The sequence below is a fragment of the Mercenaria mercenaria genome, chromosome 9 (genome assembly GCF_021730395.1).
Source record: "Mercenaria mercenaria strain notata chromosome 9, MADL_Memer_1, whole genome shotgun sequence".
In the NCBI taxonomy this organism is placed as follows: Eukaryota; Metazoa; Mollusca; class Bivalvia; order Venerida; family Veneridae; genus Mercenaria; species Mercenaria mercenaria.
In genome coordinates, this window is record NC_069369.1 from 51,558,809 (window position 1) to 51,578,952 (window position 20,144).

General features: G+C 34.2%; 1 protein-coding gene across 1 annotated transcript; it reads right to left on the bottom strand.

Annotated features, from left to right (window-relative positions):
* Positions 1–14,597: 14,597 nt before the first annotated feature.
* LOC123526897 (uncharacterized) lies at positions 14,598–19,701 on the bottom strand. The gene is made up of 3 exons (XM_053550561.1): positions 19,540–19,701; positions 16,375–16,583; positions 14,598–15,579 (listed from the first exon to the last, which is right to left on the bottom strand). Exons 1-3 carry the CDS (start codon positions 19,699–19,701, stop codon positions 14,598–14,600), a joined length of 1,353 nt encoding a protein of 450 aa, XP_053406536.1.
* Positions 19,702–20,144: the final 443 nt, after the last annotated feature.

The following is a 20,144-nucleotide window of genomic DNA, read 5'->3' on the forward strand; positions in this document are numbered from 1 at the left end:
AATTTTAAACTAGATAAACTTTTAGAATACGCCCGCTAAAAAGTAAAATTTAATATAATTAAAAATTTTAAAAAATCAAACTAAATTTTCAAATAACTGCCTTAAAAAAAAAGTTATTTTTTAAAAATTATATTGCAATGAAAGTCTCGACAGTGCAAATTTAATTTAAAATAAATTGATGGCTAAATTAAAAAAACTGTGTAAGACTAGATAAACGTTAAAATAAACCGGAAAGAAAATGACCTTTATTAAAAATGAAAAGTATAGGAAAATGGTTAATTTTCATTTTGAAAAAGGGCTTTTTTTTTTTTTCTTTTGGGAAGGAATTAAAAAGGGAAAAAAAACTACTGCCGAAAACCATTCAAAAAGGATAAAATATCGTAAGTAAAAAGAAAAATTTGGTTTTTTTAAAGTAGGATAAAAATACTCAGTATTTTTTTATTTTCAAATTCTGTGTTATTTCGCTTTTTCACTATGTAAAATATAATCACCCTACTCCCAGTAATTTTAAATCTTCCTCAAATTTTCCGAAGGCCCATTTAAATTTGTATAGGGAATTAATTTTTCGTTTGGAGTCACATGAAGGAATTCCGTCAATGACCGGGAAACAAAAAAAACCATATATGGAGTATTCCGCTAATTGATTTTACTCGACCACTTCGAGATTTCCTTCGAGTGACTTCGCATAAACCCGAGTCAGATATCGAAATTCCTTTACGAAAAGGCTGCTCGAAAAAACTTCGAGTCGGGGCCCTTGGGACCGTTTTTTGGATCCTCCGAGACGAGTAGAATGGTTTTCCTTGACTGATCTGTAGTTTTATTTTTCGCGTTTTTTGTTTCAAAAAAAAGTTTTGATAAAATCAAATGTAAAAGAAAAAAGTAAAAACAAAAAAGACATACAGTTTAAGGTTTTGTAAAAATATTGATCATTTTTTTTGACCTTTAACGAAAATGCAATTTTTTGTACTGTTTTTACATCCCATTTTCATTTTTTAACAATTCAACATCGATTCTCATTTCTCAAAAATGGGGCTGTCAGCATGAAAGAAGACCAATGATGCTGATTTTTTAAAGCTAGCGAAGTTTTCATTTATAAATTTTTAAAATAAAGAAAGATAGTACTATTTTGATTTTTTTTTTGCTCACCAAGCCAAAAGGGGGGGTCACTTTTATTTTACATAGAAAATTTAATAAATCTCCTTCTCAAAACCAGAAGCCCCCGACTTAGAATTTGACATGTAGCATTGCCTAGGGACCTCACTAAAGTTGTTCAAATCATGACCCGGGTTCAAAATTTGGGCCCTGGGGCACTTTTTTTGCATAGATTTTTATAGGAAAATTTCAAAATTTTCAAAAATAAAACAAAGGCCTAGAGCTTTTTATGTGACATGTGCATGCCAATAACCTCACAAAAATTTTTTCAAATCACGACCCCCGGGGTCAAATTGACCCCGCCCCAGGGGCAAATTTAATTTACAAAAGGAAATCTCAAAAAATTTCTAAAAATAAACCAGAAGGGCCATATTTGACATGAAACATTACCTATGGGCCTCTACAAAATTTGTTCAAATCAGACCCCACGGGGGGCAAATTGACCCCGCCCAATAGGTTACTTATTGTACATAGAAAAATCTTCAAAATTTTTCTAAAAAAAAACCAGAAGCTAGACAATATTTGACATGTAAAATTTCCTAGTGGGCCTCTACAAAATTTGTTCAAACCAACCCCGGGGGCAAAATTGGCCCCGCCCCCGGGGGCCTTGATTTTTTCAAAAAATCTTCAAAAAAAAACTAAAAAAAAACCAGAAGGCCCAGAGCTTTAAAATTTGACATGTAGCATTGCCTATGACCCCTTCAAAATTTTTTCAAATCAGACCCCCGCCCCCCGGGTTTTCCGATTTACATAGCTCATATTTTTCCCGGGGAGCGATCCCGGGTCATCAGATCCCCTTTTATAAATTTTATTTGGGTATGGGTGCGCAAAAATTATGAATAATATTTGTGGACCCAAAAATAAAAGTAAGTTAAAGTTTCTTTTTCAAAGAATTTTTAACATTTCTTTTAATCATTTCAAGTAACCCCGTCAGTATAGTGTTTTCTATTTGAATACAAAAAAAATACAAAGTTTAACAAGTTAAGGGGTATTTAAGACTGCTGTTGTAAATTTGATAAAACTAGAGAAGAGCTTTGGAAAAAAGAACGCAAACCCAAATAAAAAAAAACAAAATCGTCTTTTTGAACTGTTCATGTTTTTCCAATGATTCTAATGATGAAAATCAAAATTCGGCCAAACCTCTATATACGTTTAGTAAATGGGCAAGTCGGGGTTCTGTGTATGCACATTATTTACATAATTACTTAAAACACATATTTCATATCAAGCCGATCAGTCAGGCATTGTCAAGTACCTCTTAGGTCAATATACCACTTGTAGGCCAATGCAATATAGAGTCTGCTACGTGTATGAATCTAATATTACCTGGCTATAACGTGCTGTAACCCAAAATGCTGTACGTCAATGACTTGATAACAAAAACTGGGCCCCCCCATTTTTTTCATCATTCTGCCAATTTAATTTTATAATTCCATTTTAATGTTTCCAAAATTTTTAAAAGAATTCTGTAGCAACTTAAACCGGCGCCCCCACTTTAAACGCACAACAAAAGGCTTATTGACGTCATTGTGTAAACGTTAAACATGACATCACAATGTTTTTTTTAAATTGACGATTTTTGGGAAAAGGTTTAATACTAGGGGGAAATTTCACTATTGTGCATTTTTTTACGAGGCCAAAAAACTAAATATCACTATTTTTTTCTAGGGGTTGTATTTTATCGTACCTGGTATATATTACACAAAAATATTTATTTGGTTATTTTTTATTATTTCCAAAAACAGCCCGAATTTAAGGAAAATAGCCAATTTTTTTTGAATGGGAAGTTGAATTTATTCCTCAAACCCTTTTAAAATTATCATCAGGTTACAAACAAAATGGTGTCATTTGACCGTCAATAGAAAACAAGGAACGTCCTCTTAATAAAGGACGTCTAATTTTCTAACGAATAAAAATGACCTGACGTCATTGTAAAACATCTCTGTGTTGCATAACCTTTTATGTGTCTCTTATTACTGAAGCTGTCTTATAAAAATCATTTCTCGTTGCTTTCTACTGACTATACTGTCTTTGAACATTTTGATAAATGGAAACATTTGATATTTTGGAAACTTACAAGTTTCTTCAAAATGTTATATGTTAAATGTTATATATATATATATATATCCTTCCTATACCTAGTATTTGAGACCTAATTCTGTTCATTCCATAAAAAAAAACCGTTTTGATAATTACCTGAACTGGAACTTTCTTTTTTTGGATCTGGGATCGTCATAGACATCAACAAAAAATGTTTTTCCCCCAAACAAGGTCGATGAAGATATATATGATCTATGATCGTTCCCAGTTTGGTGTATTTTAAAGCAACTTCATACAAATATCTGACCAAGATATTGACAGATTGACAAATAAATCCGTCGAGCTAGTGTAACGAAAATGAACACATTGACCGATAATCGAACCAAGTACCTCTCACGTCTAAGGTGGACTACAAAACCAGAATAAAACTACTCGATAGAAGGAAATATAAATGCATCCATACTCAGTACTCTGATAAGTGAATACAGTTTGAAATTCTGCAAACATATACTTTTTAAGATCGTAATTTAGGTTAACACCGTTTTCCCTAACCTGATTAACTGAGTTTAGGTATAAAGACATTTTAAAATTTTACAAAATAAATTTTGCATTGTGCAAAATCTGAGCAAATTTGGGGTTTACGAATACACCATACTTGCCGGGAAAATTTTGGGGACAATAGGTTTGGTTTTGGTGTACTCCCGAAGAACTTCTGGAAAACAAGACAAGACTTTTTTTAAAACCATTTTAAACAAAAAAAATATCAATTCATGTTTTACAAGTACGTACTAAGCCAATAATTGGAGTACTGAAAAAAAGTTTGGAGACCCCCCCGGATTTCTGCAATACAAATACAAAATTTTAAAAACTATTACACAAAACAAAACGAGCAAATCATCCCACTAGCAGTACAGGGAGATTTTGGGGGTCTAGGGACCCTCCAAGAATTTATATATCTAATCGAAAAAAATGGTACATTTTAAGCAATTTCATACAGGTCTGGATAATTAGAGAATATGTTTGGGTGGACGTTTCGGGGTCATCCACGAGAAGTTTTGGAATTCTTCAAAACAAAATGGTGCATTTACAAAACAGTTTTACCAAATCGAGTTGACAAGTTGACCCTACTAGCCTAGATAATTGGAGTATACATATTGTATTTCAGGTGTCCGCCACAATAAAATTTAACACATGTATAATACAAAAGGTACAAAATTGTCAGCAAAATATGCTTTGCTAGTAATGCCAGTACATAAATTGTAGAAGTATTTGGGAGAAAACAAATGAGTGACTATTTGTTGAGTTGTCTCTGACTCGGCCATCACACAACAAAAACACAACCAAGACTTTAAGGGGAAGCTAAAACAAGGCTAGCATCTTTCTTTGAAAAGTAGACTTTTGGGTTTCTTAATGAACCCTTAACAATCAGTTTACAATAACTTTTTAACAAATTTTTAAACAGACAGAGAAATATATACTACAAAAGTACAACATAAAGGAAATTTAATGAATAATCTACAAGATTTGCTTCCTGAAACTATGAGTACAGTAGAAGGCAAATCATGTCCAATCTTTGTATCAAATCTTTCTGCCTCGGTGTTTTGTAAGTATATTTTATAGATACATTTAATGTTTTAAAAATTCAATTTGCTGAGAAAAAAACCGAGGCAGCTGCCTCAATGTAGTTACAGTGCATTGAACAATATATTGATTTCAGCCAACTGCATTTGAAAATATGCATGTACCTATTTTTGTCCAGTCCCACTGTATTTATTGGTTTTACACCTTTAAGTGTTTCTTTAAATAAGTCAAAAGTTGGCTTAGACAGCTACGCCGAAAAAAAACCCACAAAAGGTGAATACCCACAGATCGCTTAACACGATAAAAATGAAAATGCTTTGGGCTCGGTTTAACAACGGTGTTGGAAATGCATGTTATCATTTCCGCCCTTTAGCAGGAGTTGATCAGAAGACATCTGCAGATGTGTTCACACGGAGGTGTACAGGGAACAATCAATGATACATTAGAGTGCAATTTTATGAAAAGCGGAGGATGGTTCCTAGATAACATAATTGGCTAGCCCTAAAATAGGAAACAATTACCTGAACTAAATAAATAAGAATTTAGAGATAAGGTGATATGAAGTTGTGGAGCCTGCATATCACAGAAACTGCCAAAAGGCAGGCATCATATCCAAAGGGTGATAAGGCAATACACAAAGCCGTGAAAGTTGGGGTATTTGAACAACTCGAGCCAACTAGCACTGCATAAATTTCTTCTAATCGGTGTGTAAATATCAAAATTAGATGTACGGGGAGAAAAATTCCAAACATTTCAGAGTAATGATGTTCCTATTTATCCTCTAACCCATCAAATGTTACAGGTCTACAATTACTCGATATCAAGGTTAAAAAGGTGGTCATTAAATCTTCTAACACAATGTTCTCCACCCAATCTTAATAAAACTTCCTCATTAGTAGACAGAAAAATTACAATTATGAAAGATCCTCTAGTCAGAAAGAACAATTATATTAAAACACCTGTTTTTCGGTTTCAACCTTGAAAACACAACTAATGAAACGTAACAGTGAGTGTCAATTCTTGAATGTCTTTAAAAGCAGTCTTTCAAAGTATAAAACATGGTTAGATCTCCTTCCCACAGCAGTGTAATTGAGTTATTGTAACAATATAAACTTTTAATTACACTTACTTAAGAAATGTATAAATTCGCAGGAATTATAGGTATGAAATGTGGCTAGATATTCCTTCTCACAGCAGTGTACTTTAGTTAATGTCACTCTATAATGACTCCCACAACGTTTCAAATAACTTAAGTCTGCCTGTTCATTTTCATTTTATCTCAACTGTGTTGTCATAGACAACCCCGTTTTTACTTTAATTGATATGTCTTTGAATGTATGAAATTACGTAACGTAAAGAATGGAGGTTACGCATAAAGCATTTTCAGAATATATTGAAATTTCTAAGACATTCTTATCATTTATATATATGAACTTCATATTTTTGTTTGTTTTACTACTAACTGACAAAAATGAAATAAAAACTTCTTTGTTAAGTTTTGATTAATTTTTCGGTAACAAATTGAAGCAAAACAGTATATTAATATATATTTTGAAGTTTTGTGTGAATGTATTCTCTAATTTTCGATAAATAAACTATTGCGAGACACGGTTTACTTGTACTCATAATATTTTAAATATTCCCATCAGTTGTTTGAACCGTTCAAACCTAAAATATAACTGTGAAAAAAAAAACTTTTTTAAGAAAATACATATAAGATTTTAAGATAAAAAATTTCTCGAAAGATACAAAACAATATTGTACCATGGTGCATTCAACCAAATGAGAAAAATCTACACAGGAGAAAATATTGTTCATGTACATATTCGGATTGGCAATTAAAATTTCCTCTCCAGCCATACTCATATTTTGTGATTACCTCTTTGATGCAACTAACTCTTTATCTAAGCCACTCCTTGGTTTCACCTGACGGGATACAAGGGATTGGTTTTCATTTCTGTCTGTATATAAGCCAAAAATGTGTAATATCCTTTCCGCAGCCTTAACGTAATAAAACGTATTAGAGTCTGATGGCCCTTTCACACTTCCGTAGAATCAACATTTATTACACGAATTTTTTTTTGAAAAAAAATCTGAAATGTCTAGGTCTGCAGGTCTCAAATACGGTTAAATCTTACATTCGAGGCATATACTGACACTCTCAGACAACTTCACAAACGACCTTTTGAGCGATTTGATGAAGTTCCAAAATTATCAATGTACCCTTGGTCCGTTACGTACGGACCCCTGTGGGATTTATGTTTATCCCGAGCTCAAATATCTTTTCGTAGATGAAAAGCTGACATGCCGTACTAAAGCCCAGGTAATTTCAATTCGTTAGAAAGTGCTGAAAATTGACTCCCCAATAGCACAAAAAAAAAGAAGTCCACGCGCATACATTTAGACGGGGTGACCCCTGCGCGTGTCCCCTGACTATCTACGAATCAAAATACGGCTTTCACATTCAAGTTTAGCATTTCTAATTTCATTTTCTTTACTTCCGGAAATAGCTGATGGTCGAGTGACGTCATTTTCTGTGTTGTCAAAAACATTTATGCCTGGCGAGATTGCATAAATATGTGCTGGCCGTCCTAAGGATATACGACTATAGAGATATAACAATAAAATCAAATTGTTTCTTCACTATTTATTTATCTTTAATTGTTTTAAGTATTCTGTTTTAGCTTAAGAGCAATTGTGTACGAAAACAATACTTCGTTCTGTGTGAAACTAATTGATCGATCTGTACATACTTCTCATTTGGAAAACTTTCTAACTAACAACAGCAGCAGCACCACCAGAATCACTTAATTTCAAATGAAAACTGTGCAGCTATCTAAGAAGTTTAGTTTCGTCAAAAGGCTCCAACCTTACTTTTGATCCTTACTGAGAACGTAACAACATGTCATACCCAATTCCTGTAACGTCAAGTGGTCAGTGGTTATTCACCTTTGATCATCTTAAAACGATTAATTCATCTTCTTTATTAAATCAAATTTGCTGAAAATATTATGCAAAAGTAGGCATCAGTATTAATTTATCCACGTATTTTTTATTAAGGACTGACAAAGATTATTGTATCACAAGTTTAAATGTAGAATGTTAGAGACTTATTAAAAGGATGCATTAAATCAAAATTCTACAGAAATTTACGGTTTTCAATTCTTATTTTTATATCAGAATATACATGTTGTATCAAGTGATTGTTTTTTCTTTCTCCCCAAATCTGTAATTGGGTAGTTTTAACCTTGGCTTTACGATAGTTTGTAGACCAAGTTTTGAAGCACTCCTTATTTCCGTGCATATTCATGTCTGTTCATGTCTGTCACAGTTCTCTTTTGCAGACTATTGTCTCGAGACTATTGCAAATTTTCTGTTAAAATGACGGTCAATGGTGCGATAAAGCTCACCCCTCTGTTGCCAGCTGATATAATTACCTCTTAATACAGCGAGACGTGTCAAATCATCAGCTTCTCAGTCACGTTGCATTGTATATAAATGCTTATATATCATTATATTTTCTGGTCTTTTAGGATCATGGAGTCCATTTTATATTTATGTAATAGAATTTCCGCTTAAGTCTGTGCTAGTGTGGTGTGAGGGGTGTTGCACATTTTAATACCTCTCATGAGCATACTCAGTCAAACAAAGTCACTCTGCTATTATTTTACTTGGCTGCTTTCTATTTTTCCAAAGGATTGTCTTACAGATTTTATTATATTTGTGAGCTAAAGTAATATGCTATACATTAAAAAAAACTACGTAATGTGTAAATTGATTCAACACAAAAAATGCCTTTTACTGTAAAACTATGTACTGATCGATCACTTCAGCATGAACAAGAGATAAAGCAAACAATTTCTTTCCCTCCGTACTTATTAATCGTGTTCCTTTCCTAATGAACACAATCACTGTGTGTCAGTTTGAATTTGCTATTGCACGAATAAGTTTAGTTTGAACACTATTTTATGCAAATGAACTACTGAAATGTATAAAATCTATTGTGTAGTAAACTTTTTTATTTTTAATATTATTGATAACAAGAAATATCTTTAAAAATGATGGTCGGCGAATTGTAATAAGGAAAGAAGTTTATGAATTTTTCATCTAACATTCATCTTTCATCTAACATTTTAACAATTTAAATGGTTCTCTTTTAATTTTTCGCAAAGGTTTCGTAGGGTTGCAATTTTGTTTCGTTTATCCTTAGACGAATAATTACAGCAGTAGTTTGATGAAGATTCAAGAAGCAGTTCATGAGAAGAGGTCATTAAACGTGTTTATATTTTTAGCTAAATTGGTCCCCATCCCCATTTGTAACAAAATAGCAGGAGACCTTACGATATTGTTACACATCGAGTTTGATAAAAATCCATTACATTTTAGTGATTAATGTGAAGAAAGGCATATCTACTTTTAGCTATAGTGGTCCCTAATATGGCCCAAGTTCCTATATAATTAAATTTGGAAGAGGACCTTATAATGATGCTCCAGACCAAGTATGACAAAGATCCACCAAGCTGTTCATGAGACGCTGTATAAAGGCATTTCTAGTTTTAGCTCTAGCAGACCCTAAAAGGGGTCAAATGTCCCAGCTGAACAAAGTTGGCTGCGGGCCTAATAAAGATGCTACAAATCAAGTTTGATTGGAATACATGAGAAAAAATCAATTAAAGGATTTTTTTATTTATTATTTTTATTTATTTCTAAAATAGGCCAACTGATCCCGCTTTAACAAATAACATATTCGCTATTCATGAATCGTTGGACAATGACGTCACACCTATAAAAAGTGAAGGTCAAGCAAAACATACAATTGTAATTATTTCAATTTTTCTCCTTCATAAGCAAAGTTTGACCGTAGTCATATCACATAGATAAACTGTATGCAGCGTACCTTCATTTCAGTGTAATGAGATTCAGTCATTATATAGCATATATATAATAAAACAGATTTCAACTGAGTTCAATATTTGCCTACCATACTAAAGAAAAATATTCATATATAATAAATCAGTTAAATAATTTATAACAAATATATCAAAGCAAACAAGTACTCATTTTAATATGTAATCTGAATAAGTCACAAAAGCAAAAAACATTTTCATATACAGACGACAATTATAACAAGAAAAATCTTTTAAAAAGCACTTCTCTACATAAAAGACTCTTATCACACCCTTATTCATGTGATACGCAGACCGTATTCAGCTCTTTCTTTAATTTGACATATGTTGGTATTTGAACAGGTTTTTATCATATTTATTAAATTTACTTATCATTTTGAGATATATCAATATTCTTGCTAAATATATTGAGCCAAAGTTAGCTTTAAAACTGTGAACAGCGTCGTTTAGGATAAACGCTTTGTCTACATTTCACTCAGCGTAGCACAATCAACAGAGTGAAAGAAATTGGCACTCTCGTCCAATCAGGCAGAGTGTTGCATAAATCTTCCATTTTGATAAATTATCTATAATGCGTTATCAAGTAGTTTGATTTGCAAACTGAAGTCACGTGGCATAGGTAACGAAAACGAATTTAGACGGCGTCGCCGAAAAATGAAATCTTCATAGAAACAGTAAGGTATTAGAAATAACATGTTGTCAGAGGAGGAAGTGCATTCGACTTTTCCGATACCGAATAGCGGATTGGTGCATTACAGAAACCATGGAACTACTTAAGACATTGAGGTTTTTTTTTTAATTTAACAAATGCATTACCAAGTAATTGTTATGGTCTTTCTGTAATGGACAATAGATCATTTCAAACCGAAAGTGTTAAAGTTAAAAATATATTTAGGTAAATAATTCAGTAGAGTTTTAAATTTAAACTAAAGTAAATGGAAAATACTGGTGCCAAAGTTGTTATATATGATGTTAGTGATCGCATGAAACGGAACGGGAAATTAATAAAAGTGCATCCACTGGGTGATTCCTTAAGTTAGTAAAAAGACAAATAGATCTACTTCATACTAAGAATGCCAGAATGTTACAATATACTTATTCTGCGGGTTAATGTTTTTTTTTTTGTTCAATTTCGACTTATTCAGTGGCCGCAACTCCAACGCGACAAAGACTATCTGATGAAAATTTTTAGGTTGGCTGTCTGTTGAAAGAGTCTATCGGAAAGGGCGATGACGTCACAATGCAAACGTCATATTCGCTAGACTTGGCAATTTCCGTAAAACGATCTTATAGTCAAGGGGAGATAATAGATCTACATGCCTTCCACGAAACAGCTAAGCCCATCTGGATAACAAACCTTGTTCTCAAAATAATATTCGTTATTGGCATATACGCCATAACGATAATTATCGAACTTGGCCAAGATAATATTCCAATAAACATTCATATTAACTTTTGTGAACATTGGGTAATTTGGTAAATCAATGACCATAATTCCAGAATCGCCGGTACAATCCCAATGGTTTAATATCGAGCCTTGCTGGGATATTATGGCCAAGTCAAGTGAATTCTGAATAAGAATTGCTCAGGTTTGGACATGATCTACTCAAGCGGAGACCGTCCATTTTCAGAGTGTTGAGTAATTCAAGGGCCATTACTCCAGAGAAACTTTAAGGATCCAGCTGGTTACCGAACTTTTCCGAGATATTATACTTATAAAGATTATGATCAAGTTTTGGTGAGCACCGGTCAAGACGTTCTAAAGCGGAAACTGTCATTTCACACGATTTAGAGTAATTAAATCAAAGCCTAAGCCTGCAATGCTTTTGCCTTTTAAACGTAGTTATACCAGTTATGACTCCCTAGCATTCTTTAATTTCATTTCAAAATAAAACAAAAATGTAAGCTATCAAATGCATATAAACATGGTTCATAACGTTTTCAACAAACGCAAAACATTTATAAGAAGCAATAATTACTCTTCCAGCATGCTGCTATTAAAGTATGTTCCACCTATTACGTTTACCTCGTTTCTGAGTTATCATAATTGGTAAAGTCGTCCAGAAAACTCATGTATATACCATACATCAATATCTCCAGACCTTTTTTTCATTTTTTCAATTAAGTGTTTTTTAAAGAAATTATCTTGCATTTTTCTATTTTTTCCATAGACCGTAATGCAATATGACGTTACGTCGACTATCCAATATGGCGGCGCCCGTAACGCAATAAACTAGGGGTCAACTCAAAATTACGATGCTTGAGTTAATAGGCAGTTGCTACAATTACGGTACCGATTCTAGGGTTACGGAAGTTCGGTATTCCTAGACAACCCTATAAATTTATATATTTCATTGAAATAGCAATTTGTCATGCCTGCCATATCATTTGTGTTATCTATCCGCCATTTTGGGTTAGTATAATCTTAAACTATATATCAATGGCGGGGCGCGGAAATATTATAAAAATATGAGGGTCAAAGTTAGATGAAAAAAGAAATATTCTAAACTTTAAATTGTATTTGCTGATTTTGCTTGTCATTTGAGTTTTCCGCGAAAACACAGGTGGGATTAACACCCACATATATACGTTTTATTCCCAATAAACCATATTAATACAAATATCATTTTGAAAATTGGTAGACAAACGTAGAATTACATTCTTAATGATATATCAAAGAGGATTTTAAGAAATATTCATTATTTTAAAATTCATGATTTGATTTTGCTAAAGAAGAATTCGAAATAGTTCTGCATTTAATATGTTAAATAACCACTAATGCCGATCCTATTTAATTTTTAAGTGAAATAAGTAAGTTTACAACATCATTTATGTATTGTCCTAACATATATTTGATGCCTTTCTGAACACTTCTGTAATATAGCCAATCCAAATAAAATAGCTAGTGCAAACTTTCTCGGATTTTAAAAGTGCGAGCATAGTGAGTGAGGAACAAATGCATATTTTTCACTCAGAACAAGAGATACATCATCAATGCGAGCATAGCGAGCGAGAAAAAATGCGTACTATATATTTTGCCGTCAAAATAAAAGAGAAATAATGTACGCGAGCGTAGCGAGCGAGAAAAAAATGTATGTTTTGCACCTATTTTACCAAGAACACAAGACAATTTAGCTCCCCACCCCGGATCCGATAGTGGTCCCTTCTTTTATGAAAGTTGAACACTTTAAATATTTCAGAGCCAGTCACAGTCGTAAAGAAACAAAATTCATTCACGCCTTGAAGCGCGCATTTTTATTTGGTTCACTTTAAGAACTGTTCCACATAATTTAAATTCAAAGATAAAACCAGAGTTTCTTTTGATTGAAGACCTACGGCGAATATGCAATTTTATTTTGATTAACACGGGGTGTTAATCGATGGAGCACCATGGAAGACACGTGCAACTTTCCCGCCAAAATACGAACGGCTAAATGATGTTTGAAGATCGTGTTCAATAAAAACGTTGTTCCCTTATAGACCACACCTCCGATAGTTTACATAAGAACTACAAAACAAGAAACACTTGTGTTTTTGGTATAAGCCGTAGGGAACCGACACACCGACTGTTTTAATTTTTCCATCACAACATATCATACACTTTTCCAACATTATCAGAAGATAAACATAAATCATTATGTATACATGACAATGCTCAACATAATCAAGAAATTACGACAATGCATTAATATCAAATGTATCAAATTCATATTGAAGGTAACACATCTTTCAGCCATTAATGACTTACAAAAAAAAAAAAAAAAAAAAAAATGTTCTCACTCTTACACGCACGAAAACTTCGTGCAGAAAATAATACGACACCTATCGGAGTTACTGGACAAAGGGAAATAAATTTTCGTCTAATTCATCACTTCAAACGACGAAAATTACATATCTCAGTCGTGAATAGTGGAGTGGTGTTATTCATGTTGGAATAGCATAGTTTCAACAAAGCTATAATTTTGCAGAATTATTTTAAGTCGGAAACACTTCTATATTTTAAAACAAACAGTTATCTGACCAGTATTCAGGGATGCTTTACAATGCAGTAATAACCTATTATCCACAAATAACGGCCAACTTCTCCACATGGATTTCAATTAAAATGTATCAACTATTACCGAAGTTGCAACTGCATGCTATGTGACATTTTGATAAATTTTTAAGAATATGTTTGTAAGCATATAACGTAACTGATCGATTATGTTCGTGATTGGATCGCAGAATGTGAAACATCTGTCTAAGCCTGCGTTTCCGACTTCTGCCGAACTGCCTGGCCCCTATAAAGATAAGTAACATACTTTTGAATGAATTTATGGTGTCTATGTACTTACAAACGAAAGCAAGCAATTATCATGATAAACGTGCACGAGCAAGCAATGATCATGATAAACATGCACGAGTAACTTCATTTCTAAAAAGACATTTGAAGCACCACTTGGTAGTATTCATGTTGAATCAGTAACGAAAGAAATAATAGACAGCAACAAAATTTGTCTACTAAAGTAAACCTTTGTAATATATCAAACCTAATAGTCGCAAAACTATTTTATCACAAATCAAACAGCTCAACTAAACATATTACATTAATAGTACAAAACAGGTATGTACATTATACTTAAAGTTACAATATATAATATACTTGACTTACATAGATGTGTGGAAAATTACATCACATTTATTACAAAAATAAGATTTCATTTGACAAACACCCTTCACATTCTTACACGAACAATGATACCATACATCGCATGCATCACACATAACCCACTCTATATCCCCGTTCTCATACACACCTGGCTCTCTAGACTTACATTTTCCGCACACAATTGTGACATCATCCAACTCCTCATCCTGACTCTCTTCCTCGCTAGCCATGCTGTTCATTCCATCTGAAAAGATGTTGTCGCCATTCGTTTAACAGTCAGTGTCGTCCAGTCCTTCTTCGTCTTCACTGAGTTCTCCATCACTGTCACTATCACTGTCGTCCGCTTCACCAAGGGGAATAACAACAGGCGCAACCTCGTCCTCTTGCACACCGCCAGTGCGCCACAACTCCTTTTCAATCTTTAAAATAACATGGTCCTCACATCTGTTCCAGTAAGCGGGCGTTATAAGGGCGCGGGATTTCTGAAAGAGGGCCATGGTATCTTTAAGTTTGAAAGAGGAGTTCTGCCTGGCCACATGACCCTTCATTTTGGCCCATATCAGCTCAATCGGATTTAACTCACAATGGCGTGGGGGCAAACGAAGGACCTTGTGACCAGCTTCCATTGCAAGCTCATCAACGATGTACTTTGGACGAGGCTTGTTCCGTCTGACAATCTCCAAAAGTTTAGCCTTAATCATGTCGTCATTGAAAGGAAGTCGTCTTTTTCGTAACCAGTCCCTGATGTCGCCAATACGTGAAGCCGTCGTGGGAGACCTGGAATCTTCAGTTAGCATAGAACGATAAGACGCCTTGTCTATAACGATTGTACTGGTTCCTGGTAATACAGGAAGCAGAGTGATTTTCCACCAGCTGAAGAAATGTTTGTGGTTCATTTCAGAGTGGTAGTCACCGCCATCATTCTGTGCCACAAACACTTCTCCAACTCCGGGAATCAGACCCACGTTCCTGCAACCAGCATCCAGTACAATCAAACGTTTTCCTTTTCCGGATGGAGTGAACTTACATGCGCCTCTACCTCCCCCCACTAACTTACTTGTATCACTTACACTGCTATCACTCCACTCTCCTTTCATACAATGGTTCGCATTCACCCAAGTCTCGTCTACATAAACAATGATGTCTCCATCAAGTCTTGCTTTCTTTATTTTCCTCAAGTATTCATGCCTCCTACAAACTATGTCCTGCCTTTCCTTCACTAATCTGGATCCAAATCCATTTTTGTAGAACCTAAAATGAAAAGTGCAATTCGTTACAGTGAATATTAACAAAACAACAACTGTCATCAGTCAGCATTCAGTGAATTCGTGTTTCATGTTTGAAGTATCTTCATCATTTTTTTTGCTTTTTTTGTTGTTATAGCAACCGTAATTTTATTGCATAAAAGTATGTATGTTTTTCATCTCTACTGTTCTACAGAATTGATATGACTGTACACAGATTAAAAAAGCAAGGGCGGTCATCAGTGTTTCCATGCAAAACAATGCAACAAACACTTTTCATGTAAATATCATAGTGTCACACAGGCCATCAAAATTGTGAACTGTGTTTATCCAGAAGTGATCCTGACGATAGTTGCACGTGCTCCACTGTCCTATGGTGATTTCATCTGCATAAAGATCAACGAATGAAAAATGTAACAAATCAAAGGGAAACACTGTTTTACTTGGTCAATGCAGATAGTCGAATAGAGGTCATGTGCAAAGTAATAATTAAGTGCAGTTTGGTCTTCCCCACTGAACTATTGTTTTTATTATAAGCCTTTTCAAAATCGAACAGACAGACGGACGAAGAGACACGCAGACGGATGAACAGCCGGACGGACAACGCCAAATATATTATCAGGAAGTACTAGTATTTTGATTAACATAATTGGTGTTAGTAGCTCAAAAACGATGAAACTCAGCTCTTCATCACATCCATGAAATTGTGTTTTGCGGAAATCCCCATTTGTGGAAGACTGGTGCGTTTTGCTAAATGCTCTAAGTGGTGCGAACAGACGAAATAGAAACATGACATACTTACCTGAATCCCATTTTTAGTACACTTCTGTATACAGATGATCTGGACACAGAAATGTCGTGCTGGTCCTTCAATCGTTTTTGCAAAGTATCCAGTGTTAAATGTTGACCCTCTTTATAGTAAGAATGTATACATCTCCGGAGTAGTGACAAGTCGAACGAGTCCAGTTTGCATCTAGCCGTTGGTCTGAATGTGGTTAATTCAGACGCACCCTGAAAAACATTTAAACAAAAGTATAAAGGAATGTCACTTATTCAAACACAGGAAGTGAAAACAATAGTCTAAATTGTTATAGTACAATGACCATCAAGTTACGAAGTTCGCTGCTTTTAAAGTTACAAAATGAATTTCAATATTATTAAATGTTAAATGTTACATGTTACATGATAAGTTTCAATATTATAAAATGTTGAATGTTAAATGATAATCTGATGGCCACAGTAAAGTTGTACATGTACATAACGTATTTCTATTTTTGTATAGTGGTAAGGGACGGGGGAACTTGAAACGTTATTTCTATGTTGTCTGAAGGTATAATGGTTCCAACGGACTTTCTGACAAGTATACATGAAATGTTTCAGTGTTGCATATATTTAACATGTTTAACATAGCTCTAGTATGTCTATTAATACATTTTTTTTCCACTTGAATTTGAATATAGAAAACTATGGAAGCCCTGGAGGGACAATTGATTTCCGTACTTCCCACTTCTGACTTCTAACTTTTGCACTTCTCACTTCCAACTTCTTGACTTCCTACTTCTAACTTCCACACTTCTGACTTCCAACTTCCTGACTTTCGACTTCTGATTTCCAACTTCCACACTTCTTACTTCCGTCTTTTTGACTTCTTACTTCCCTCTTCTAATTTCCGCACTTTTGACTTCTAACTTCCGCACTTCCAACTTCCTGACTTTCGACTTCTGATTTCTAACTTCAACACTTCTTACTTCCGACTTTTTGACTTCTTACTTCCCTCTTCTAATTTCCGCACTTCTGACTTCTAACTTCCGCACTTCTAACTTCCAACTTCCTGACTTTCGACTTCTGATTTCCAACTTCCACACTTCTTACTTCCGACTTTTTGAATTCTTACTTCCCTCTTCTAACTTCCGGACTTCTGACTTCTAACTTCCACACTTCTGACTTCTAACTTCCTGCCTTTCGACTTCCGCACTTCTGACTTCCAACATTCCCTCTTTGGAAGTCGGAAGTAAGAAGTGTGGAAGTTGGAAGTCGGAAGTAAGAAGTCAGGAAGTTGGAAGTCAGAAGTGCGGAAGTTGGAAGTCAGAAGTGTGGAAGTTAGAAGTAGGTAGTAGGAAGTCAAGAAGTTGGAAGAGAGAAGTGCAAAAGTTAGAAGTCAGAAGTGGGAAGTACGGAAATCAATTGTCCCTACAGGGCTTCCATAGAAAACAATAAAAATCTTAATTTGGACATTCAACCGGTCCTTAGTCTTCATCATTTGAACGATTAAAGATCTAATACTTCCGCACTTCTTACTTTCGACTTCCGCACTTCTGATTTCTAACTTTCTGATTTCCAAACTTATTATTTCTGAGTACAGAATTCGGGATAGGGAAAGTAAAGATCTAATACTTCCGCACTTCTTACTTTCGAGAATTTTTAAGTTCTCATTTTTGAAACTATATTTACACACACAGTGTGCGTTAGTCAAGTGCGTGACTGAAAGCGACAATAAATAAATTATAGGCCTACTTTTAGGCATACTTTTTTATTATGTTTAATTTTCAATAAAAATTAATTGAGTTTACTGCGTTTCTGTTAGTGTATTTGAATACCACTTTATAGGCGGACATAAACCTTGAACACATAATGAATGACCCTATCAATGCTCGGATCCAACCAATTTTCTCAGAGGGGTTCGATCGAACCCTTCATGATGACAATGTCTAATACATATCAATCCTTTCAGCAATGAAATGTCTTAACACTAAATAATTTCATGTGTGCGTATTTTAGGATTATAGCCGTTTACAAGTACATGGTGGTCGAGTTTTTATTTAGTTTATTTTTTTGTTGTTGAACAGGCCGAAATGGAAAAGTAGCCGACAAGCTAGGGGGTCCAGGCATGCCCCCTGAAATCTGCAATTTGAACAGCGCTTCATTTCCTGCATTCTGTGGCATTTTAGGAGCATTTAATAACACCTTTTCCACTGCTGTTTTATATACAATATACCCCTCATTTTCATGTTTTATGAGCTTAGATTTACCTGTTAAATTTGAAAATATTAAAATTAAGTTTCCTTAAAGGTAAAATTCTTTGTTTCTTTGAGATAATTGACATATAGATTTTCTAAAACATGAATTATGTCGGTGTCGTATGTAGCAGCAGCCACATACTAATATTGCCTTTTCGAAACTGGAACATTTCCTTTCCTTTTTCTTTTAGGATTTTCCAGAGGGGGTCCGGACCCCATCTGGATCCGCGCATGTCTTAACGTTCTCTTAAATTTATAAAGTACTGCAGATTCTAAATATTTAAGCAGGTAGATTTTGCAAAATTGTAAAACAGACATCCAGGAAATGTCCTTAATTTATAAGTATTCTTCTATTATAGAACAAGTTTTAAATGAAAATTAAACATTTCTACTTCTACACGCTTCAGAGAGAAAAAAAATATGACGAACACAATGTCATGTAAAAATTTGCATAAGGCTCTACGTAATCTGTTTACGTCATTTCTTCCGAAGAATTGATTGGTCGTTTACAGCTGTTGTGTAAAGTTTTGTAATGTGTAAAATTTAAAATCAGACATTTGCAACCGGAACGCGTTTTGAGAGGTTAGGAAATGCGTCAGTGATATTTTGCGGTGATTTTTAAAAGAAACAGGGATTATTCAGTAAGATCAGATCGAAAGGACGGATGTATATTCATTCAAGAAATTGAAATGCAGGTCATCATTGAACCATGCTCATTGGAAATGATGTCAATTTTAATAAATCGTCATTTCATTTGTATGGTGCAGCTGGTGCCTAAAAATCATCACAATTCACATGAAATTTTTAAGTGATTTTTATTAAATGAGACAGGATTGTTTACTTCAAGCTGGTTACTACAACTTCAGTTAAATGAATCATATAGATTGATGTGTCAAATCGTGATTACTGGAGACAGGATCAAAATTTGATTGGGAGGTAGGTCATTTTACCTTCTTGTTGTGACTTTCCAACTTGCATATTGTCGTCTTACTGAGTCCTGTTGCAACAGATAAACGTTTTGTTACATTGTTGATATGCCATGGCTTGCCTGTGGTCTTTTCCTTTTCAAAAAACTGCCGTATGTTACGCAAAACATGAGAAAAATTGCTCATCGTGTAGGAACATACTTGTGCTTTTGTTTCAACGGAAAGTAAGCTGATAGGCGCGTGGAAACATTCAGTACAACTTTTTTCTTTTTTTTGTACTGTTTCTTTTTTGATATTTGCATTCTCTGGAAATCAAGATTGTAAATAAATTCGTGTGAATAGAAAAATTACCAGACAAAGTAAATAAAGAAATAAATAACAGATTTTGAGTCGCCCCCGATAGATTTACGTGAAATTTGTCGTATTACTTCTAATTTAGAGAGTAAACTCCAATGGCGACAAGAAAATACAATGGAGGGCTGCCGTAGGAAAAATAAAAGTGTGAATTATTTTTATATTAACCTACGTAGAAAAAAAATCCTTAAAATTCTCGAGGGTGACTTTTTTTTAGTTTATCAAACCGTCTTTACTTTGCCGGTAAGTGTCGTAGTTTTGTCATATGACACCAA

What these genes read in the sequence shown, in the direction of transcription:
- LOC123526897 (XM_053550561.1), bottom strand. Translation starts at nt 19,701, where the DNA reads ATGAGCAATTTTTCTCATGTTTTGCGTAACATACGGCAGTTTTTTGAA. An exon ending in TGGAAAGTCACAACAAGAAG is followed by an intron (nt 16,584 to 19,539) that starts GTAAAATGACCT and finishes AATGTTTTTCAG; the next exon opens with GGTGCGTCTGAATTAACCAC. An exon ending in GTACTAAAAATGGGATTCAG is followed by an intron (nt 15,580 to 16,374) that starts GTAAGTATGTCA and finishes TTTTCATTTTAG; the next exon opens with GTTCTACAAAAATGGATTTG.